The sequence below is a fragment of the Rhinatrema bivittatum genome, chromosome 4 (assembly GCF_901001135.1).
Source record: "Rhinatrema bivittatum chromosome 4, aRhiBiv1.1, whole genome shotgun sequence".
Lineage (NCBI taxonomy): Eukaryota > Metazoa > Chordata > Amphibia > Gymnophiona > Rhinatrematidae > Rhinatrema > Rhinatrema bivittatum.
Window position 1 is genome coordinate 289,958,045 of NC_042618.1, and position 24,258 is coordinate 289,982,302.

The 24,258-nt window shown below is 47.3% G+C and overlaps 1 protein-coding gene across 2 annotated transcripts in view; it reads left to right on the forward strand.

The window, feature by feature from the left end:
- Positions 1–24,258, forward strand: part of ABCC9 (ATP binding cassette subfamily C member 9) — a 976,112-nt gene that overhangs the window by 856,885 nt on the left and 94,969 nt on the right. For both annotated transcript variants that reach the window (XM_029600177.1, XM_029600176.1), the window contains exon 33: positions 11,405–11,483. In XM_029600177.1, coding sequence (XP_029456037.1) covers positions 11,405–11,483 — 79 coding nt within the window. The remainder of the gene's footprint in view (positions 1–11,404; positions 11,484–24,258) is intronic.

A 24,258-nucleotide genomic window follows, 5' to 3' on the forward strand; every position in this document is an offset into this window, starting at 1 on the left:
AAACCGGCAAACGAGTGCAGCGATGGCTTCCTGATTCCCCACTGGACCACCAGGGAGTTTTGGTAAGTCTTGGGGGGATCAGGAGGGTGGGGGGTTGTAGTTAATTTTAATTTTAGCTGGGACAATAATTTAACTCGCCGTAGTAACGTATTTATAGATCGACAACTTATGGAATTCTCCATACTTCCGCATGAAACAGAATTGACCCCCCACAAATACATATCACGTACGCAACGAAAACTTTTTCCCTGCACATCCCTACCAACAACCATGGAATGAAAAAAAAGTAGATTTAGTTCCTGTTACTAGTAAGGGATGCAATAGCTTTCTTTCATCTACTTGGATAATAATTTTATTGACTTTCCCCCCAGGAACTTGTCCAAACCTCTTTTAAATCACGCTATGCTGGTCACCTTTGTTATCGATCACCCCATCAGGAGGGCGGAGTTATCAATCTGTTAGAGTTTCTCCCTCAGGGGGGAGGAGCTAGCAATGTGAAGTGGTGAATCCTTGGGCCGATGGCAGATGACAGCGCCCTCAAGAGGATATCATGAGAGGGACCATCGACTAGGCTGGAGTATGGAGACAGACACAGATAGTTCTTTATTAGACAGGTAGTAGAACCACCAGAGGTGGCAGTAGTGAGCTGATGTGCCCGGCAGGGCTGAAGTCCCTCAGATCCTGGAACTGCTATCTCTGGGTTTGCTGAGCTAAAGGGAGAGACTCATAGATAGTGAGTAGACAGGATATGCTGGATACATAACCAGAAGTAGATGATACACTCATATAGATTAATGAGAAGGCTCAGTAGCTGGAGAGAGTTAGACCCTCAAGGAGCAAGTACCTGGTTCCAGGGACAGCTCTGAGAGAGCGATGGTGACTCACAGTTATCTATCTCTGTAATGGTTTAATATCTAAATATGAAATAACTTCTGAAATAGAAGAAGTCTTTGGAGGGTTTTAGGAACATTGACCCTCGAGAAGCGAGTACCAGTTTCTATCTGCAATCTGTAATAACTCACGATCTCCATACCTGCAATAGCGTCTTAGACAGAAGAGAATCTTCAGAGTTCTAGGAATATGGGCCCTGGAGGAGCGAGTACCGGTTCCTATTTGCAAACTGAAATAGAAACTCACAATGTTCACATCTGCGATCGCTTCCAGGCAATAGGAAGTCTTCTGAGTGTTCAGAGACGTAGGCCCTCGAGGAGCGAGTACCGTATCCCATCTTAGCAATCTGAAAACAAGAGGAGAGAGTGGGGCCCCCGAGGAGCGGGTATCGCTGGTAAGTTCGAGGAGGCAGAGTAGCTTGGACGAATCCTTGCTAACTCAATTCGTAAGCGTAAGCAAAGACCTTTTATGTTGAAAGTGGATGACTTTACTACGGGGGGGATGACCCCGAGGTTCGCGCCCTTGCTGGTACAGACTTTGGAGTGCGCGCGCGCCCTTCGTCATCAGGAACATGGTGGATCCGCAGCGCCAGGCCAGCCCGGGGACTCCAGAGAGAAGCGGCAAGAAGACGCCGTGGCAGCAGGCCGTCCATCATGCCCGAAGGGAGTCACCAAAGAGGTAGAGCGGGTGGAGTGAGGGCGAAGAGCAGGCACGAATGCAACAGTACCCCCCTTCAAAGAGCAATCTTCTCTTCACGTTTTAAAGGATGCACGGGATGGAACTGGTGAAGCATCTCTTTATCCAAGATATTGGTCTGAGGCTCCCAAGTGATCAATTCGGGACCGAAGCCTTCCCAAACCAGCAGGTATTCCAACTGTTTGCCTCTGTTATGAACATCCAGAATCTCTTTAATCTTGAGTTCAATTTCGTTTTCAGCAAGGGTGATGGATGAATCTTGCTGAATATTATTGCTGATATAAGCAGCACTGGGTGGAGTGGCTACGGACATCACTGAGGGATTCAGTGGAAATGGTGGTATAACAGAATGTCAAAATCCATGTCCAAAGGTGACTCTCCAATAGATATAGTTGGATGAGAATTGGTAGTGTCATCAGCAGAAATGGACTGGCTGGTTGCTAGAGATATTTTCTTTGGATCTATTATGTGCTGTGGTTCATCAGGCACATCTTCTGAATGAAATGAGCGTGACAATGCGTCTGCGCTGGTGTTTCAATCTCCCGGTCGGTACTTAAGTACAAAATCAAAATGGTTGAAGAATTAAGACCATCTGGCTTGTCAGTAATTCAAACGTTGTGCATGGCAGAGATATTCAAGGTTTTTGTGATCCGTGAAGATGGTTATTTGATGTTGAGTGCCCTCGAGCCATGGCCGCCACTCCTCAAATGCAAGCTTTATGGCTAGGAGCTCCTTGTAACCGATTCTGTAGTTCTTCTCGGCTGGAGAAAATCTTCGTGAGATAAATGAACAGGGTCGTAGGATCTTGGAGTCTCCTGCTTGGCTCAGCACAGTCCCTACCCCTACATCTGAAGCATCAACTTCGACAATAAAGGGACTGTTGGGGTCTGGATGCCGCAAGCTCGGTTCAGTGGAGAAGGCAGTCTTCAATTTCTCAAACACGGAAATGTCCTCTGTAGACCATTTTGAAGCATTTGCACCCTTACGGGTCATCACAGTCAAGGGTACAGTCAAAGAAGAATAGTTCTTAATGAAACTGCAATTAAAATTGGTAAACCCCAGGAATCTCCTCAAGGCTTTCAGGCTGGTGGGCTGAGATCACTTCTGGATACTTTCAAGTTTGTAAGGGTCCATACGAAAACCTTCCTTAGACACACATAGCCTAGAAAAGGCACTGAGTCTTTGTGAAATTCACACTTAGACAGTTTGGCTTACAGCCGATGTTCACGGAGACGGTAAAGCACTTGCTTGACATCTGCAATGTGGGTCTGCAAATCCTTGGAGAAGATTATATATCATCCAGGTAGACCACCACATTCTTGTATTGCAGGTCCTGCAAGATGTCATTCATCATATTTTGGAATGTAGCGGGTTCATTGCACAACCCAAATGGCATTACAAGTTACTCGAAATGGCCATCTCGCGTGTTGAAGGCCGTTTTCCATTCATCGCCACTTTGAATGCAGATGAGGTTATAGGCCCCTTTCAAGTCAAGCTTAGAAAATATCTTGGCCCCTTGCAGTCTATCAAACAGCTCCAAGATTAATGGCAAGGGGTAATGGTCTTTGATTGTGATATCATTTAGACTTCGATAGTCGATACATGGGCATAGGGTACCGTCCTTCTTCCCTACAAAGAAAAAGCCTGCGCCCACTGGTGACTTAGATGGTCAAATAAACCCTTTCTGGAGATTTTCTTTGATGTACTCCGACATAGCCTTATTCCTTTAGGTGGTTCCGAATTGGGCTTCAGCCTTATGGCACAGTCATAGGGCCTATGTGGAGGAAGAATATCAGCCGCTTCTTTGGAGAATACATCCCTGAAGGATGCGTATTCAGGCGGCAGTCCTGGCACCGCTGGAGTCATAGTCATGCAGTTCATAAACAAACCCTCCTTAAGGCATTTCTCATGACATTCAGGGCCCCATTGTGAAAGGTCCAGAGAAGCCCAGTCAAATTGGGGTTGATGCAACTGCAGCCAAGGTAATCCCAGAACAATAGGGTGTATGGTCTTTTTCAGTACAAAGAAGGAGATGATCTCTGTATGAATTGCTCCGGTGCGAAGCATAACTGGTACAGTCTCGTAAGTTACGTCGCCTGGCAAGGGTTCCCCATGAATGGAAGACAACAGTTGTGGATTTTTTAAGTTGATGAGAGGAATCCTTAAACATTCCACTAACAGTCTAGTAATGAAGTTACCTCCTGCCCCTGAATCCACCAGGGCAGGAGTCTGAACTGTGACTGGTCCATAGGTCAGGGAGACTGGAAGAGAAAGTGGAGGAGAGGATGCAGTAAGTCCCAAGAACAGTCTTTCTGCCGTACTAGAATTTCTGTGTTCTTCAAGTAATATAGAGACATCACGGCCAGGCTGACCACAGTACATGCACAGACCACCTTTTCCCCGGACTCTTCTTTCTTTAGAAGTTAAGTGACCATGACCAAGTTGCATCGGTTCCTCTTTATCAAGTGTAGAAATTGCTGGACCCATCTGAAAAGCAGGAGTACTGACCTGTTTCAACCCAGGTAATACCTTAGGTGGAAGTTCCTTCACCTTGTCTCGAAGCTGCCAGTCAATCCGAGTAGCTAAGGCTATCAATTCTTCCAGCGAGTCAGGTGTCTGACAAGCAGCCAGCTCGTCCTTCACGCGGGTATCCAGACCTCTGCAAAAGAGTGTCTTCAGACATCTGGGGTCCCAGCGAAGGTCCGCAGCAAGAGTATTAAATTCTATGGCAAATTCAGCCAGGGATCTGTTGCCTTGCTTCAAGTCCACTAAAGCAAACCCGGCAACAGATATACGAGCAGGATCATCAAAAACAGATTTAAACAAGTCCATAAATCCTTCTATATCCTGCAAAATAGGGTCCTTGCATTCCCACAAGGTAGATGCCCACCACAAGGCTCTCCCATCCAAGTATAACAAAATGTAGCTGGTCTTAGAGAGACCTGTGGGAAAAAATGAAAGTTGTAAAGTGAAATGCAAGCTGCACTGGTTCAAAAAGCCCCGAGTCTTCTGGAGTTCTCTGGAGAATCGAATAGGCGCCGCCAGTGGAACAGCTGTCTTTAAAGCTACTTCCTGTAACTGACCTTCTGGTGTAGAAACTGTGCCTTGTATCTTCTGGGTGTGAAGCTGATGAAAGGCTGCAGTAAGATTCTCCAAGGTTTCTTGCAGTTCTGCGATGCGTTGAGCCAGGCCCAGAATAGCCTGCAAGGCAGAAAGATGAGCCGGGTCCATGACTACTGACATCCAATACTTAGCTGGGCTCCTAGGAGTACTGTTTCTCCAATTTAAGCCAGATTCACTGGAGTTAGCAATCTGTTATAAATCACCCCACCAGGAGGGCGGAGTTATCAATCTGTTAGAGTTTCTCCCTCAGGGGGGAGGAGCTAGCAATGTGAAGTGGTGAATCCTTGGGCCGATGGCAGATGACAGCGCCCTCAAGAGGATATCATGAGAGGGACCACCGACTAGGTTGGAGTATGGAGACAGACACAGATAGTTCTTTATTAGACAGGTAGTAGAACCACCAGAGGTGGCAGTAGTGAGCTGATGTGCCCGGCAGGGCTGAAGTCCTTCAGATCCTGGAACTACTATCTCCAGGTTTGCTGAGCTGTAGGGAGAGACTCATAGATAGTGAGTAGACAGTGTATGTTGGATACATTAACCAGAAGTAGATAATACACTCACATAGATTAATAAGAAGGCCCAGTAGCTGGAGAGAGTTAGACCCTCAAGGAGCAAGTACCTGGTTCCAGGGACAGCTCTGAGAGAGCGATGGTGACTCACAGTTGTCTATATCTGTAATGGTTTAATATCTGAAGATGAAATAACTTCTGAAATAGAAGAAGTCTTTGGAGGGTTTTAGGAACATTCGCCCTCGAGTACCACTTCCTATCTGCAATCTGTAATAACTCACGATCTCCACACCTGCGATAGCGTCTTAGACAGAAGAGAATCTTCAGAGTTCTAGGAACATGGGCCCTGGAGGAGCGAGTACCGGTTCCTATATGCAAACTGAAATAGAAACTCACAATGTTCACATCTGAAATCGCTTCCAGGCAATAGGGAGTCTTCTAAGCGTTCAGGGACGTAGGCCCTCAAGGAGCGAGTACCAGATCCCGTCTTAGCAATCTGAAAACAAGAGGAGAGAGTGGGGCCCCCGAGGTGCGGGTAGCCCTGGTAAGTTCGAGGAGGCAAAGTAGCTTGGACGAATCCTTGCTAACTTGATTCGTAAGCGTAAGCAAAGACCTTTTATGTTGAAAGTGGATGACGTTACTATGGGGGAGGATGCCCCCGAGGTCACGCCCTTGATGGTACAAACTTCGGAGCACATGCGCGCCCTACGTCATCAGGAACATGGCAGATCCGCAGCATCAGGCCAGCCGGGAACTCCAGAGAGAAGCGGCAAGAAGACGCCGCGGCAGCAGGCCATCCATCATGCCTGGAGGGAGTCACCAAAGAGGTAGAGAGGGTGGAGTGAGGGCGAAGAGCAGGCATGAACGCAACAACCTTAAACATGTCTTCTGGTAATAGACTCCATAGCTTGATAGTGTGCTGAGTGAAAAAGTTCTTTCTATTGGGACAGTAACTTTCAAGCAGCCGCACAGACGTACATGTACATACATATGCCAGCTCGCATCTAGAGATGCGGCCATTTTATAACATGTGCATATATTCATGTATGACATAAAATCGGCTGTATATGCATAATTGTGTACACAAATGCCGGCTCTATCACAGAAGTAGGAGGATTTTTTTTAGATATACACACCAACAATATAGCCCTTTGTCCCAGTTCACCCAGTTAATGGAGCAGATTTTCTAACCCCCTGCCCCCTTGTTATTTGACCTCCCTTTTATTTGTTTATTTATTTATTTAAAAGCTTTTATTTGTTTTTATGTTCTGGTGTTCAATTTGGAATATCACATCGGTTTACATTGTAACTGTATTCAAGAAGAAGGGGCTTCCTGTTTTACATTATAACATCAATATAGTCTTATTTAACATTGTAAATAGTAGGGAAGTGAATCGTTTTTTGACGATTTAAAAAAATCATCCGATATTTTTTAAATCGTCAAAAATCGGTACAGTGCGCGATACAATAGAAATTTTCACGATTTATCGTGAAAAATCGTTACTCCCGTTAGTGTCCACTAACGGGAGTTATTTGGGGGGAGGGCGGGAAAACCGGCACACCAAAACAACCCCTAAACCCACTCCGACCCTTTAAAATTGACCCCTTACCTTCCCCCACCCCACCCCCCGAAGCCCCCCACTGACTGGCTGGCCGGCGCCATCTTTAAAGATGACCGCCGCCATCTTTAAATATGGCGCTGGCCATCCAGTGCTTCTACCATGTGACAGGGGCCGGCCAATGGCACGGATACCCTGTCACATGGTAAGGGCAAAGGGCCATCGGCGCCATCTTTATGAGTGGCAGCCGACGGCCCGAGAACGGGAGATCGCTCCCGGGACCACCACTAGAGCACCAGGTAATTTAAAAATGTTTTGGGGGGATCGGGAGGGTGGGAGAAGCTAAGGGGTCATCTTTAAAGGGTCGGGTGGGTTTTTTTTTTAATCGGGCCATCGGCGCTATTTTTGAGTGGCAGCCAAAATGGCGCCGATGGCCCGAGTGCGGGAGATCAGTCCCCGCGCCCCCACTGGACCACCAGGTACTCGTAAAAAGTTTTGGGGGGGGGGGTTCGGGGGGGTGGGGGAAGGTAAGGGATTAGTTTTATAGGGTTGGGCCTCACTAAAAAAAAATTAACGATGTGAATCGGAACCGATTCCGATTCACATCTCCAGCGATCAGATTTTTTTCTCCTTCCAGCCGAACCCGATTGTTAAGACGATTGGGCACACGATTCACATCTCTAGTAAATAGTTCTTATTTAACATTGTAATTAACTTTTATTTAACATTGTAACTTTCCACTTTATTAAATTCTTACTAGGAGATTAAACCTGAAACAGTGACGGCAGTATGTCCTATGTAGAGTCTTTGGAAAGGATGTTGTATGGGTCATTTACGACAATACGTCTTGTTGAGTGTCTTGTCATATAATAACGTGAATATTGAAATGTGACTTATATGTGACTTATATGTCCTTATTTAGTGTCTTTTCACATGGTAGCATCGGCAGGGGTATTAGGTAGAGATGTGAATCGTGATTTTTTTTTTGTCCGGCCCGATCGGGTTTTTTTTATCGGCTGCGCCCGAGCCAATAAACAAAAAACCTACCCCGACCTTTTAAAACTACCTGGTGGTCCAGTGGGGGTCCTGGGAGCGATCTCCCACTCTCGGGCCGTCGGCTGCCACTAATAAAAATGGCACTGATGGTCCTTTGCCCTTATCATGTGACAGGGTATCCGTGCCATTGGCCGGCCCCTGTCGGGTAATCATTGTGTCGCATCTGCATATGCACAATGTAATGACCTCACCTGCAGCAATGAGGAAAGATTACTGACATTCAAATCATGGAGCCAGTAAGGGCAGCAGCAGCACAGAAAATAGAGAAGCTACTGGGGATTCCTGGGCCCTACCAGTGCAAGAGAAAGTAGAGCAGTGCTGGCAGGGAAAAATCTGGTGGGGATTCCTGGGGCCCACCAGTACAAAAAGAAAACTAAAATAAATGGAGGCACTTGCAGCAGAACAGTTGGTGGGGGTTCCCAGGCCCCACTAGTACAGGACAGAAAGAAACTTTGGAGCAGGCAAATAAAGGGCTGGTGGGAGATGACTTCAGAGTCAGAAGTGGAAGGGGACAGGGTGGGGAATAAGTGAGAAGAAGGGAGCACCAGAGTAGCCTTGGAGTAGGAAGCTGAGAATAGAGTGAGGTGAAGGGGGAGGGGGGTTAAAGTGTAAGAGTGAGGGGAGGGGATAGAGGAGGAGATCAATGGGGAGGTGATGGGAGGGGTCTGGAGGAGGGAAGAAGTGAGTGTAGGGGGCTGAGGGAGGAAAGGGGAGACCAGTGGTAAGTGAAAAGGGAAGGGAAGCAGGGGGAGAGGGATAGGGGGAGGCAGAGAGGGGAGTGGGTTGAAGGTGGAGGGCAGTAGGGGGAGCAGTGTGCAAAGAATTTCCCCTGAATCTCCCCAACACCCTTTAACACACACCACCACTATGTCCCCCACTGTCTCATGCATATACATCCCTGCGTTTTCCTCATGCACACCACAACCCCCATCCTCAGCTCATGCACTCCCTCCCTCGCGCATGCATGCACATGCACACACACACACAGACATATATACACACACACATACACATATACCCCCACATGCGCACACACACACATACACTCATATATTCTCACACCACCAATCCTCACCAATCCTCACCAAACCCCCACAGACCCAGCCCTCCATATCCCCTATACCCCCAACTCTACACACTCATACACAATAGTGAAGGTGGTAGGGGGAGGGAAGTATTATTCCCCAACCAACTCATCACACACAGCTTATTCCCTTCCTGACATACATCACCCACCTGCCTTTTATACACACAAGAGAAGGAGAAGGAGGAGGAAGAGGAGAAGAACAAGGGAGAAGTGGAGGAGAACAAGGGAGAAAGTGAATAGTGCAAGGGATAAGTGCACACTCCCTCCCCCCACATACATATACTCTCTGCCCCAACCCCAGTCTACTCCACCCCAGCACACCCCACCCCAGTCAGTCCCTTACAACCCTCCCACTCCTGCACATGTCTACCTCACTTCGCTCCTCAACACTTCCCCACTCCATCCCTCCAGCACTCCCCCTACACACACCTCCAAGCCCAGTTACTCCCCAACAACCATATGCCCACCGCCCCTTGTTACACCATACCCACCTATCACACCCCACTCCCATATACCTCCGCCCCACCCCACATCACTCCCCTACAATCCACTTATGTACCTACATCCTCTTCATGTCACTCCCTGGCACTGACCATCCTATGGCCCAACAGCACTCCTTATAACACCCCATCCCCAGTAACTTCCCACACCCCTTCCATCCCCACTCGTTCTGACACCTCCACACCTCCAGCCACTCCCCCATGCACATACCCCCATACTCAGTTACTCCCCAAAACCCCCCATATGCACACACTCCCACCCCCTCATATACAGCACTCCCACACACAGATACCACAATCCAGCCAGTTCCAGACATTCCCCCACACACAATATACCCCCAGCCATTCCCACACACTGCATCCCATAACATTGAAATCCCCCCATCCTCAGCACTCTTCCTACGCACACACCACCTCCCCCCACCCCATTACTCCCCAACACCCCCACACACATCCAGTCATTCCCTGATAAAACCGCTGCCTTCCACATTGTCTCCAGTTCTGGGCACTCATCAATACCTCTACACACCAAACCCCCAGGTATCCCACACAAACCATACCCCCAGCCTCTCCTAGACAACACACACACACCCCACACACTATACTCTTAGTCATACCCCTTCTCCCAGACAACACCCCCATGTTCAGAAACCCCTATATCAGTCACTCCCTGGAATTCCTGACACCCCCACAGACATACCACCCTCAGCCACTTCCAGAAAGCCCCATATACGTAGCCCCAGTCACTCTCCAACACCCATTCACCCATTCCAGAACACTCACACCAACCCTATAATGCATACACAAAACCTTTCTCTACCTCCTCCCCTGCCATGGCACCAGCTGCCTTCCCCTTCATATATGAGGGAGAGTAGGGAGGGTACAAAATGTGTGAGGGGGAGAGCATGCACACATACTCACACACACACAAACCTATGTTACTCACCTTGATATGCACACTTGCCAACTCACCCCTGATACCACTCACACCAGCTCCATAACAAACACATATATCTTTCCACCTTCAAACAAACATGAGTGATGGTGAGTCTGTGGAGTTTACAAGTGGGAAAGAGTACATCTTCCAGAAAACATACTCTCACCTCCCCATAACACACACAAAGACACCCTTCTCTATTGCACATGTGCACATGGGAGAGGAAGGGGGAAATAACAAGTGGTAAAAAAGTGGAGAGCACAGCAGGTGAAAGGGAAAAGGAGTACACACTTGCACCCCCACACTTGCATGGGGGAGGAAAGGGAGGGAGGGTGGGCAGAAAATAGGGGTATATTCTCACCAACACATACACACCCCTCCTGATACCACTTACACATCTCAGATAGAACATGAAAGGTGCATGGAGGAAAAAGTGCACATGCACCCCCACAAATGCCACACAGTAATCCAACAAAACATACCACCTACACCCCCATATACATAAGAACATATACCCTACTCTCCTCCACCACTTTCATACACCCTCTGTAAGCCTACAGACATGCACTCTTCCCTATTGAATGCTTGTCCCCACCCCACACAAAAACACACATACACACCACAGGCATCTACCCAACATTTCTCTACTCCCATCACAGCTAGTATAAAACACCAATAATGTACAAATCCAGGTCATGGAGTCATAAAACACACTTTTTGATGCAATTGCCTTGTTCTATTTTTGGGGGGCATTCCCTTAACATCCATGTTCATTCAGGCAAGGAAAAACAAAAGGAGGAGCAAAGTTGAGAATTCTCTAGCTCTTGCCCCGCCCTTCCTTTCATTAAAGTCACTTTCCCCACAAAGAGTCTAGACCGGAGAGTCCATTGGCAGAGTTGGTGAGTGAAGCAAGCAGGGGTGCAGTGCCTAGAAATAGAATAACACTATAATTGTTTGACATACCTTTCAGATACTCTTTTTCAAAGATGAAGGTAAGATTTGCCTTGATGTCTATGATACTTCAATAGGGTACTCTTTTGTTTCAGGTTGGGATCTGTGGTCGCACTGGCAGTGGAAAATCATCATTGTCTTTGGCTTTCTTCAGAATGATAGACATATTTGAAGGTTAGTTTTTAAAAATCATTTATAGTATCATTTATAGATTTATAGTATCATTTATAAATCATTTATAGATTTATAGTATCAGCTATAATGTATTTTTATTATACAGAGAATTATAACATTGTACACAGAAAATACCACCTAAATTATATGGTTAAGTAGCCATAACATGTTTCATTGGCCAACAAAGTCTAGAGATGTTGTCGAGGAGGCAATCACATCAACCTGGAGGAGGGTTGGAAGGATAAATTCCTAGTCATTTCTCAACAGTGATATTTATCAGCTGGTTTAAAGGATCACATTTACTGGATTCTGAAAGGAAATCTGATCTGTGCCCCTCTGCTGGAAAGATGAACCAGTGTAAGACAGGCCAGAGTATTGGAAGAGTTGCAATAAAATGGGACAAAACATTAGGGTAACCATAAATATATTTCTGGAGCACAACTTCCTCAGATACATCCTATTATAAATTACTATAAGCAGCACCGGGGCAAGTTCCAAATAAATTGGAATTCTTAAGAAATAAAAGGATGCTGCCAGATTAAAAAAAAAATCATGTAGTTTCCAGGTTCAGTGTATTTTTATTCTCTATAACCCACTCTCTCTCTCTTTGTCCTTCTTCTCTATTCAAGGAATGAAGGGAGCCCTCTAATGTGTCTTCTGTTGAACCTATTCTTGTGCTATCTTGAATGATGACAATAATGTTATCACTTCTGGTGTCACATGATATTTCATGCAAAATAACACTGGAGTCAATATTCAAAGACATTTAGCCAGATAACTGACAAGTTATCCGGCTAAATGGCAATTTTTTCATTATTAAGCACCTTATCCAGCTAGATTTTAGCTGGCTAAGTCATTATTCAATTAAAATTTAGCCAGTTAAAAAAGGCATGTTCCAAGGGCATTCCAGGGTGGGGTAAAGTTATCTGGCTAACTTAGCCAGTTTTCAACTATATCTGGCTAAATTGAATAACTTTAGGCCTGCTGAAGAGCAGCCCTAAATTTACCCAGCTGCATATAGCTGGCTAATTCGTGACTTAACTGGATATGTTCACAAATGGCCCTACTGGACCGAGCATTCCCACTACCCAAGACCCTCTGAAAGCACAAGATAAATGTGGTAGAGTCTAAAGGTCATCTTCTCCCTGCCCCTCAATCCCTCCCTTGTTCCTCAGAAACTGCCTCAAAGTGCACCTCCTCTCCCTCATCCTCCACACCAATCCTATCCCTTCTACCTGCCCAGTATCATTATGAATTTAAGCTTTCTGCGGGGATTGCTGCATTCTAGTGCAATCCCAGCAGTTTTTAACATTGCTATGAGAGTCTTAGGAGTGGGCAGTTATGCACCCTATCCTCTTGGTTACTAAAATTTTCTTTCCCTTCTGGTATTTCTAATCTTTTTTCTTTCTTCTAATATGTGGGTAAATTTATATGTGTACTGTCTGTTCACACATAAGTTTACCCAGACTGCATAGAGGTAGGGATGTGCATTCATTTTCAACGAATGTGCAATCCGCAACACATAAGTTCCTGTTCATTTGATTCGTGGGTTCACGAAATGCATGGCGATCCCCCCCCCCGAATAAAACATATCATATTAGTTTCATTCTTTTGGTTCACAGTGATTTCCTAGCAGCTGTTTGAAATAGGAGAAGGCCATGTGGGAATATCTATAGCAAAAACCCGCCCTTTCCTGTGAATCATAAGTGACCTCATAGCTCTGTCATAGAGTGGGTCAGACAGTTTGGCAAGGAGCCGAGAATGCAACCTATCAGAGCTAAGCATATTTCTAATGTAGCCATGCCGCTCTCACTCAGTGCTCTGTGACGCTGTTCCTGATGACGCTGTACTATTTATCCCTTAAGCACGCATTGTGCCACACACTTTCTTTTAGGGTTTTGCCTGAAAAGGTCATTGCTTTTGAGCTCTCTCTGAGTGTCTGAAATCTGTATTCAAATGCTAGCTACTTTGATAGAATTTCCCATTGAAAAAGATATTTGTTCGTTTTTGCTGTTGTGCCAGCCAGGCTTTTTTTGACTGTACTTTTTTTTATTGAACTCAGACTGTCTCTCTGTCTCTCCCACTGAGACAAGCTACCAGCAGTGGCATTTTGCTGCTGATCTTACTCCTCTGAGGTAGGTTGGTACAGGCAGGGTTTGGGTGGTGTGGGCGGGAGATAGTGTGAATTGGTATTTTCAAACAAGAAGCAGCATCACTAGGAATTGTGCTTGCTCAGGCTTCCAGTCTTTTCTCTGCAGTTTCATTTTTTTTGTGCACACAGAGCAGTGTTAGTTGTAGTGTACATTAAGGCACTGCACTGCGTCTATGTGTAGTATTCCAGACACATATATTGGTACAACAGTGTTCTTTTAATCCAAATCCCCAGTAGGCATCTTCTGGAATTAAAAGTTTATTGTGTGCACATACAGCTGTTGTGAACCCGGTCGCTAGTCTAGCGACCGGGTCCTTACCTTGTTTCCTCCGCTCCAGGCCGCGTCGTGAACCGCCGTGTTTCAGGCCTTCTGGGCCGCATGGCAGCGGCGTCTCCATGAGGGAGATGCCGCCGAGGCCCGATCCTGACTCCGCCCCCTCGAGGCACACACGCACGCGCAAAGAGGGACTTTTTAAAAGTCCGGCAACCGGAAGTGCTGGACAGCCCCCTGGATGATGTCAGACTCTGGCAAAGTATTTAAGCCGGCGTCTGCCTGCAGAGAACTGCCTTGCAACGAGGTCTCTCTGTTAGAGTGTCTAGTTGCGTTCTTGTTGTTCCTGTGTTGGTTCCTGCTGTTCCTGAATCTGCTCCTGCTGTTCCTGAATCCACTCCTGCTGTTCCTGTGCCAGCCTCGGCTGCTCCTGATCCAGTCCCTTGGTTTGATTCTTTGGCTCCTGACTCCGGCTTGCTTCCGACTCTCCATGCCTGCCTCCTGCCTCGACCTTTGGACCGTCTTCTCATCCCTTCTCACTGCCGTCTCCTAAGCACCAGCGGTCTAGATCCCTACGGGCTCCTCCTGGGGGGATCTTGGACTTCCAGGGTGAAGATTCCATCTTTTCCACTCGTCTTGCTGCCATCACCTAAGTCCCAGTGGTCCGGATCCTTTCGGGCTCCTCCTGGGGGAATCTCGGATCTCCAGGGTGAAGACTCCACCTGTGCCTCTGCCGTGGTTCTGCCTCCCGGCCTACCTTCTTCAGTGGAGCCTTCTGTTCCGCCAGGCCGGCCCAAGGGTCCACCGCCCAGTCTGCAACAGTTTGCAAGGCCATAGACCCAGTGGAAATGCCTGGACTGCAAGCCATTCCTGGAATGGCTGCAGCAGCAGCAACACTGCCTCGACGTCCTGGCAGCCACCGTCGAGCAATTGGCGAATTGGCTGGATGCTTCCCCGCCGTAGCCACCACCGGTGCCACCTCCAGTTCCTACCATGAACATTACTGCACCCACTCAGCTCCCAGCCCCGCAACGTTATGCAGGCGAAGCTAAAGGTTGTCGAGGTTCTCATCAGGTTCTCTCTGCTTCCAGGCCAATTCCCATCCGACTCGGTGAAAGTAGCCTACATCCTGTCTCTGCTCGAGGGGAAGGCGTTGAATTGGGCCTCACTGATGTGGGAGCATTAGGATCCCTTGTTGCACAACTTACAGCAGTTTGTTCTTAATTTCAAACAAGACTTTGACGAACCCGCATGCCTGCTCACAGCAACGTCAGAGCTGTTACAGCTGAGACAGGGATCTTGGTCCCTGGCAGGCTATGCTATCGAATTTTGCACTCTCGCTATAGAAGTGGGCTGGCGCGATGACTGCTTGTGGGGAGTCTTTATGGAGGGCTTGTCGGGGCACATCAAGGATGAGTTGGCCACCAGAGACATTCCGGATAACCTCAATGAAGTGATTGATTTGGCCGGTCAAATAGACCGACGTCTCCAGCAAAGGGCCAAGGAGGGACATTCGTTACGTCATCCCATATCGCTAGCCCCAGCCTTCTCTAGACCCATGACGTCATCCTCCGGTCAGGGGGCAGCCCACGCAGATCCCTCAGCTGAAGAGCCTATGCAGATAGGCTGCACGCCACTGACTGCTGAGGAGAGGTGAAGACGCCGCATGCTGGGGCTATGTCTATACTGTGGCAGTAAGGGCCACGTTCTAGCCCAGTGCAAAGAGTCCGCAGACAACGCCAAAGCCTAGGTAGTAGTTAATTCTGCTCCTCAATGGACAGTTCCGGTGACGTTGGAGTACCCAGGAGGGTCTTTCCACACTTTGGCCTTTATAGACTCTGGAGCAGGTGGGAATTTCATTTTATCAGATTTGGTGCAACAACTGCGACTACCTACATAGTAGATGCATAGTAGAGGGTTCTGCGGAGCCCTCTACTATGCATCACGTCTATTTGAGGGACAGTCCTTCCCTGGAGTATCTCTGATGCCACGATGCCTCTGACTCTCTTGACCGGAGCGTTGCATTCGGAAGAGATATCCTTCTTAATTTTGGAAAAAGCTGTGCATCCAGTGGAATTGGGGTTGCCGTGGTTACAGCAACATTCCCCCATAATTCATTGGAACTCTCTACAAATAGCTCAATGGAGTTCCTTTTGCTTTTCCAACTGTCTCAAGGTACCGGGACCTCCCATGGTATCCCTGTTAAACACTTCCGTATTGCCTCCTACACCTTACGAAGAATTTGCAGAGGTCTTTTTGAAAAAGAAGGCAGAGATTCTGCCACGTCACCGACCCTTTGACTGCGCTATAGAATTTCTGCCTGGTACCACGCCACCGCGTGGCAGAGTGTATCCATTATCCCTGCCGGAGACACGCACTATGTCTGAGTATATCACTGAGAATCTCGACAAAGGATTTATCCGTCCTTCTCGATCCCCAGCCGGAGTGGGGTTTTTCTTCATGGGAAAGAAGGATGGCACTCTCAGACCATGTATTGACTACAGAGGCTTGAACGCCATTACTAAACGGGATTGTTACCCGCTTCCTTTAATCCCGGAGCTCCTAGTCAGATTGCAAGGAGCTAAGTTCTTTACCAAGCTCGACTTGCGGGGGGCTTACAATTTAGTTCTCATCCGCCCTGGAGATGAATGGAAGACTGCCTTTAACACAAGAGATGGGCATTATGAATACCTAGTAATGCTGTTTGGGTTGTGTAACGCTCTGGCAGACTTCCAAAATCTCATGAACGAGGTATTAAGAGAGATGCACTCATATGTCATAGTATATCTGGATGATGTTCTAATCTATTCCCAAGATCTAGAGTCTCACCGTCAGCATGTCAGACAGGTGTTGCAGGTCCTGAAGGACAATCATTTGTATGCCAAGCTCGAGAAATGTATGTTCGAGTGCGAGTCGCTTCCCTTCCTGGGTTACATCGTGTCATCTACCGGGTTTCAAATGGACCCAGAGAAGGTATCAGCGATCACCAACTGGCCCCACCCCACGGGGGTGAAAGCTTTGCAGCGGTTCCTCGGATTCACCAACTTTTATAGATATTTCATCCCTCACTATTCACTGAAAGTAGCACCACTTACTGCTTTGACTCGTAAAGGGGCGGATGCTAAAGAATGGCCTGAAGTAGCTTGTTGGGCCTTTGAAGAGTTAAAACAGGCTTTCTTGATGGACACTTGCTTGTATCACCCGGATCCACAACGCCCTTTTATTGTAGAGGTAGATGTGTCTAGCATCGCAGTAGGGTCGATACTCAGCCAGCACTCAGATTCGGGCCAATTGCTCCATTGTTCCTATTTCTCCAAAAAGTTCTCTCCAGCCGAGTGCAATTACAGTATTGGGGACAAGGAACTCCTGGCAATCAAGCTAGCCTTTGAGGAATGGAGGCAATGGCTAGAGGGTGCAATTCATCCAGTCACAGTCTACACTGACCATAAGAACCTAGAGTTCCTGTATCAAGCACAGCGGTTAAATCACAGACAAGCCAGGTGGTCTCTTTTTTTTAATCGATTTAACTTTACCCTCCACTATCGTCCAATATCTAAAAATATACATGCAAATGCTCTGTCTCGAACTTCTGAGGTAGAGGGGGAAGAGGAGTGTCCTCAATACATCCTGGATCCAGCCAGGATCAGCTTGGCAGCGGTAACTGTAAGGGAGAACAGTAGTTCCCAAGCGTCTCCAGAAGAGGGTCCTAAGCTGGGCCCATGATTCCTTGTCTGGCAGCCACGCCGGTCGGGACAGGACGCTGGATTTAATGAACCACTATTACTGGTGGCCAGACATAAGACGAGATGTCCTTACCTATGTGAGTTCCTATCCCACATGTGTCAAACAGAAACCGCGAATTGGTTATCCCTGGGGGTTATTGCAACCACTGCCAGTTCCAACTGAGCCTTGAACTCATATAGCCACGGACTTTGTGGTTGATTTGCCTTCATCCAATGGAAAGACAGTCATTTGGGTCACGGTGGACCGCTTTTCTAAGATGGCTCATTTTGTGCCATTGACCAAACTACTATCTGCACCAGAACTAGCACTACTGTTTGCACAACACATCTTCCGTATCCATGGTCTTCCACAGGACATTGTCTCGGATCGAGACCCACAGTTTACGGTCCGATACTGGAAGGCTTTATGTAAAAAGTTTGAAGTGTAACTCAGTTTCTCTACAGCATTTCATCCCCAGAGCAATGGTCAAACAGAGCGTATGAATCGCTCCCTAAAGACATTTCTTCGGGCTTTTGCTAATGACAAACAGGACAACTGGGTGGAGTTGTTACCCTGGGCCGAGTTTTCCTATAATAACCAAGTTCACTCTGCTACTGGGAAATCTCCTTTTCAAGCAGTATATGGGAAACAACTTAAGCCACCACTACCCTTGTCTGTGTCCGTACCATCACCAGAAGCCCAATTGTCGGCTCAGCAGTTACATGGACTCTGGAATTCCATTTAAAGTAAACTCACTACTGCGGCCAAAACTGCTAAAAAGCATGCCGACCGACATCGTCAACCAGCACCTGTATTTCTTCCAGGAGACCGAGTCTGGCCCAGCACAAAAAATATCCACCTTAGGCTGCCTTCTAGAAAGCTAGCGCCTAAATATTGTGGACCATTCCGAGTGGCAGAACGAATTGGGATGGTATCTTATCGCTTGCGCTTGCCTACTACGTTACGCATCCACAATGTATTCCATGTTTCTCTCCTTAAACCAGTAGTTCTCTCTCGGTTTCATCGAAGACCTCTTGATGCAGTGGCGACCCCTACTGCTGATGATCCCACATACCAGGTTCAAGAGGTCCTTGACATTCGTTTCTTCAACCGTCTCTGGGAGTACTTGCTGGCTTAGGAGGTTTGTGGTGCTGAGGACAACACCTGAGAGCCTGCTCGCAACATCCTGGACAAGTCTCTCCTGCGACAATTCCGCTTGGATCATCCTGGTAAACTGGGTCCCTTGAAGAGGGGGCGTAAGGGAGGGGGTACTGTTGCGGTCCCGGTCACTAGTCTAGCGAGCGGGTCCTTACCTTGTTTCCTCCTCTCCAGGCCGCGTTGGGAAGCGCTGTATTTCAGGCCTTCTGGGCCGCGTGGCAGTGGAGTCTCCATGAGGGAGAAGCCGCCGAGGCCCGATTCTGACCCCGCCCCCTCTGAGGCGCGCGCGCGCGAAGAGGGACTTTTTAAAGGTCCAGCACCCGGAAGTGCTGGACAGCCCCCTGGATGACGTCAGATGCCGGCAAAGTATTTAAGCCGGCGTCTGCCTGCAGAGAGCTGCCTTGCAATGAGGTCTCTCTGTTAGAGTGTCTAGTTGCGTTCCTGTTGTTCCTGTGTTGGTTCCTGCTGTTCCTGAATCCGCTCCTGCTGTTCCTGTGCCAGCCTCGGCTGCTCCTGATCCAGTCCCTTGGTTTGATTCTCTGGCTCCTGACTCCGGTTTGCTTCCGACTCTCCGTACCTGCTGCCTGCCTCGACTTTTAGAGCGTCTTCTCATCTCTACTCACTGCAGTCTCCTAAATCCCAGCGGTCCAGATCCCTATGGGCTCCTCCTGGGGGTTCTTGGACTTCTAGGGTGAAGATTTCATCTTCTCCACTCGTCTTGCAGCCATCACCTAAGTCCCAGTGGTCCGGATCCTTACGGGCTCCTCCTGGGAGGATCTCGGATCTCCAGGGTGAAGACTCCACCTGTGCCTCTGCCATGGTTCCACCTCCCGGCCTACCTTCTTCAGTGGAGCCTTCTGTTCCACCAGGCTGGCCCAAGGGTCCACCATCCAGTCCGCAACAACAGCAGCCTCAGTTGTAGTATACATCAAGGCACTGCACTATGCGTCTGTGGGTAGTTTTCCAGACTCACATATATTGGTACAGCAGTGTTCTTTTAATCCAAATCCCCAGTAGGCATCTTCTGGAGTCAAAATTTTATTGTGTGCACATACAGCAGTCTCAGTTGTAGTGTATATCAAGGCACTGCACTGTGCATCTGTGGGAAGTTTTCTAGACTCACATATATTGGTACAGAAGTGTTCTTTTAATGCAAATTCCCAGTAGGCATCTTCTGGAGTCAAAATTTTGTTGTGTGCACATACAGCAGTCTCAGTTGTAGTGTACATCAAGACAATGGTGCAAACATGGTAAACGCAATATGCGACGGGCGCTTTCAGAATATCTGATGTTTTGCATATACTCTGCACCTGGTAATGAAGTCAGCTCTGGGGTTAGGGTCCAATCACCAAGAGAATGAATACCAGCATACGTTAATAAACAAGTCCCAGATGGCCTCTATCCCACCCCACTCCGCCCCTCTTTGACCAGACCATGCCCCCTGGCCTGCCCATTTTTTAGGGCCTGGTACTTCTGCACGTAACGGGGGTTATGAGCATGGCCGGGCCATTCCAAAAATGTGCATGCCATCTTTTTAAAATTACGCAGAAGACACTTGGGACTTTCTTATTCAGACTTTTTTTATAGCCAATTTTAAAGCAGGGGGTCATGCTATGGAGGTGGGTGTGATATGAGGAAATGCCATTTTGGCTTCTCTCTCCCCCCCCAAAAAAAATTCTTCTGTCTTGAAACACCACTAATTTTCTGTGACCTTAAGCATTAGTACAAGAAAGATAGGTGAGGGCGCTGGAAACACACACAAATGCATTGGCACCCAGGTGCCAGAGACCCTCGGTATGCCACTGGCTTTCAGCTCAATCAAATCCTGCCTCAACTTTTGCCATATAGCACAAGCCTTCATTTGCATCTATACAGGGCTTTTCATAATATTGTATTCTCTCCTTTTTTAGTCATTGAACCAACAGGCATTCATTAAATTAACAGTCTTCTGGCTAAAAACTGCAGACTGCAGTGTGCTCTTAAACCAGTTAATAGATGTCACTTTGGAGCAATGGTTTGGTCTTCACCCACCGCTAGGCAATATTGACACTGCCTGAAATTCAAAAATCTGGTCTGGGAATTGAGCCTGTGGCTTCAGTGACTGATCCACCATATACTTTTCTTACTTAAAACAAATCTGCTCATTGCAAAATAACTGAAAAATCTTCAGAGTTAAAATGAATTGTATTCTTTTTGTCCGTATTGACAAAGTACATAGTATAAAATAATACAATTTTCTCTTGTTAATAACAATTAAACAACTGAATTGGTTAAAAATAATTGATTTTAGTCATCTAAAATGATTGATCTTTATTTATAGAAATTACCATGAATAAGGCAAAGAATGAGCCTTCAATTTGAATACTTCCTAATCACTTAAATTTACGCATACCTTTTCTATTTGCTCGAATGATTATGGGGCCTGTGTAATAAAGAGCCTTTTAGTATGCTAAAAATAGTGGAATATGTATCCAGGCTTTAATGTGCATGTTGAGAAAATCATCCATTATATTAGCATGTAAGCACTAAAACTAGTGCCTGTTGTGACTGGAAGGTGGATCCTTGGTCCAACCGGATGGAGATGAAGTAGAAGAACTCTCCGGGATGGAACTCGGTCGGAAGACGGTAGCCAGACGAGAGCTTATGATCTTCACCCTGGAAGCCCGTGACCCCTCCAGGAACACCTGTGGAGATCCGGGCCGCTGGGGCTTAGGTGGCTTCACCCTGGAAGCCGTGATCCCCCCGGGAGGAGCCCAAGGAGATCCGACCGCTGGGACTTAGGTGGCTTTGCCCTGGAAGCTGAGATCCCCCCAGGAGGAGCCCGTGGAGATCCGACCACTGGGACTTAGGAAATCCGACCGGAGACAAAGACGGGAGAATGTACCAGGGTCGAGGCAGGCGGCAGGAGGTGGACTGGAAGACGGGCCGAGGTCAGAACCAGAAGAGAATCCAAAAGCGGGCTCCAAAACCAGGGATTGGAGCGGTCAGGAACAGGAACGCAGGAACTGGATGAAAGGAACAAGCAAGGAGCAGGCAGGCAGGAACAGGCAGGCAGAGAGGAACAAACAGGAACAGGTAACAGCAACTAAGCACTCTACCGAGTCGACTACGTTGCAAGGCAGAGAATCGGGGTCAGACGCCGGGTTTAAATCCCCACCGGTGTCTGACCTCAACACAAGGGGCTGGCCTGAGTTTCGCGCCAGAGACCCTTTAAAAAGGGGCTCTATGCGCGCGCGCGCTCGAGCCTAAGGGGCGGGACCCGGACCGCGTACGACAGCGTCTCCCTCGAGGAGATGCCGCGATGTAGGCCTGAGCAGGCCTGAAGGATCGGCGGCTTTCGGCGTCGTTCCCCCCAGACAGAAAGGTAAGGGGCCGGCCGCGAGGTTCGTGGCCAGAACAGCAACAAGTACCTGTAGAAATGTAATATGCAAGTGATACTCTACTGGGCCCATGGGAAATTGTGTGCTTTTTTTCTCCACAACAACTATTTCTCTTGAGCTCAGTAAAGTCTGAAAATGTAACACCTGCTTCCAACCAGGCGATACATTTTTAATAGACCAGTGCTGGTTGAAATCCCCAGTGTTAACTGGTCCAAATGAAAAGCAGGGGTTAGTATGGGTGGTCCCTTACTCTGGTATAATATATAAGGGGTCTTTGAATCCCAACTTCCTACTCAGCAGAATAGAATAAAACGCCGTCAGAAATGACAAGGGACCTCCAAGCCCCAACCCATCCATCTCTAGCAGAAATAATAAGAGGGTTTTGAGTCCTGACTGCCACCAAAAGAAGTAATGAATGGCCTTACAATACTTGACATTGCTCACACCCCTACCCTTAACAGAAAGACAAGTCACTTCTGAGGCCTTACACACCTCCATCCCCCTGGCAAAAAGAGCAAGATATGCAGGGGGGGGGGGTGCTTGGAAGGACCTTGTTTTTTCTGCCAGGGGGATAAGGAGAGGGCTGTGGCTCTGAGGCCCCTTTGTCTTCAGTCCTGAGGTTGTGGGAGGATCGAGGATCAGATGACTTGTTCTTGTTATCAGAGGATGGGTTATCAGATCTCAGAGGACCCTTATGCTTAGGTATGTGGGAAGGAAGCTCTCCTGTGCTACAAGATCTTTCATTTTGGGTTGGTTAACAAGGCAGTTTTTAGCATGGCAGTTTCTGCTAGTACTAGCATGCAGGGCGTGCCTTCTTTTTTTTTCCATGCATGCAAATATTGGCAAAAATGGAATGTGCACATGCTAAAACTTGCATATGACATTAAGTGATTTTTTGCTTTGCATGTTAAATTTTTATCCTCTCACATGGGAAATACTTTAAGGCATGTGTTTAAAAGGTATAACTAGCTAAATTTATGCCTCTTATCAGCCAACTTTTATCCAGATCAAGCTCCATGATAAAAAAAAGTTTAACTAGTTAATAAATGGGCAACACTGAAGGTAGGTTTAAGATGGGGGAAATAGTTAAGCAGTTACCACAGATTTTCAGTGCTATCCACTTTTGGTTCATCAAATCTGAGCACTAGAATAGTAGGCCAAATTTGTTTAGCCATTGCTTATAAATCCTCCCCCATGATGCAATGACAAAAGGAAAATGACCCTCCAAGCCTCCCGCCTCTCTTGACAATCAAAATAAAAGGACCCAGCTGCTCCAGCTCCCCATCCCTTCCTCCCACCCCACAAGCAAAAGTTACAAAGATCGCCTTTCTCTTCCTACTTCCCTCCCATCCTCCTATCCAACAAGTAAAATAAAAAGGTCCAAGTGACCCCAAACCCCCTTTCCTCCCTCCCAACCAACAAGTAAAAAAAAAAAAGGTGAACTAGACCACCCTTAATCCCCTGTTCCTCGTTCCCACCCAATAATTAAAATTAAAAGGTCCTGGCTGCCCTAAACCCCCTTTCTCCCTCCCTTCCTGAAAGTAAAAGAAAAAAGAATCCCAGCTCAGCTCCCCTCCTAACATTAAATATGCCTCAAATGCTCCCCATTTGTCTCATCCTTGTGACCCCCCCCCCCCCCACCCTGTAGAATATACCAGAACTCCTCAAGCTCTCTCCTAAACTGAGCAAGGAGTAGAATATAGGTTTACCTCCGTACAGTTTGGCATCCAGCACTGCTCTGACAACAACATTGTGAGTAGGGTAGCTGCCTCTTTAAGAATTAAGCTATTGACAAACATTCCCAATACCAGGAATTCATAGCTGTTTCCTCTGCTGGTAACATTCAATCATACTGGCTACAGGAATGTGACATTAACTCAACTGCAGTACGCAACTACTGAAGTTTATTAAATCATGAAGAAAATAATTTTGACTGGTTTGAGCAGAGCAGTGCACCTAGATGGTTAGGCCCAGCTGAAAATTCAGCTAAAGATAACCAGTTAAAATTAACTGATTATCTTTGTCACTCAGCAGTGTTTGAAAATTGATGCTTATGTATATTAAATTGTAATCAAAACATATTTGTTTCCA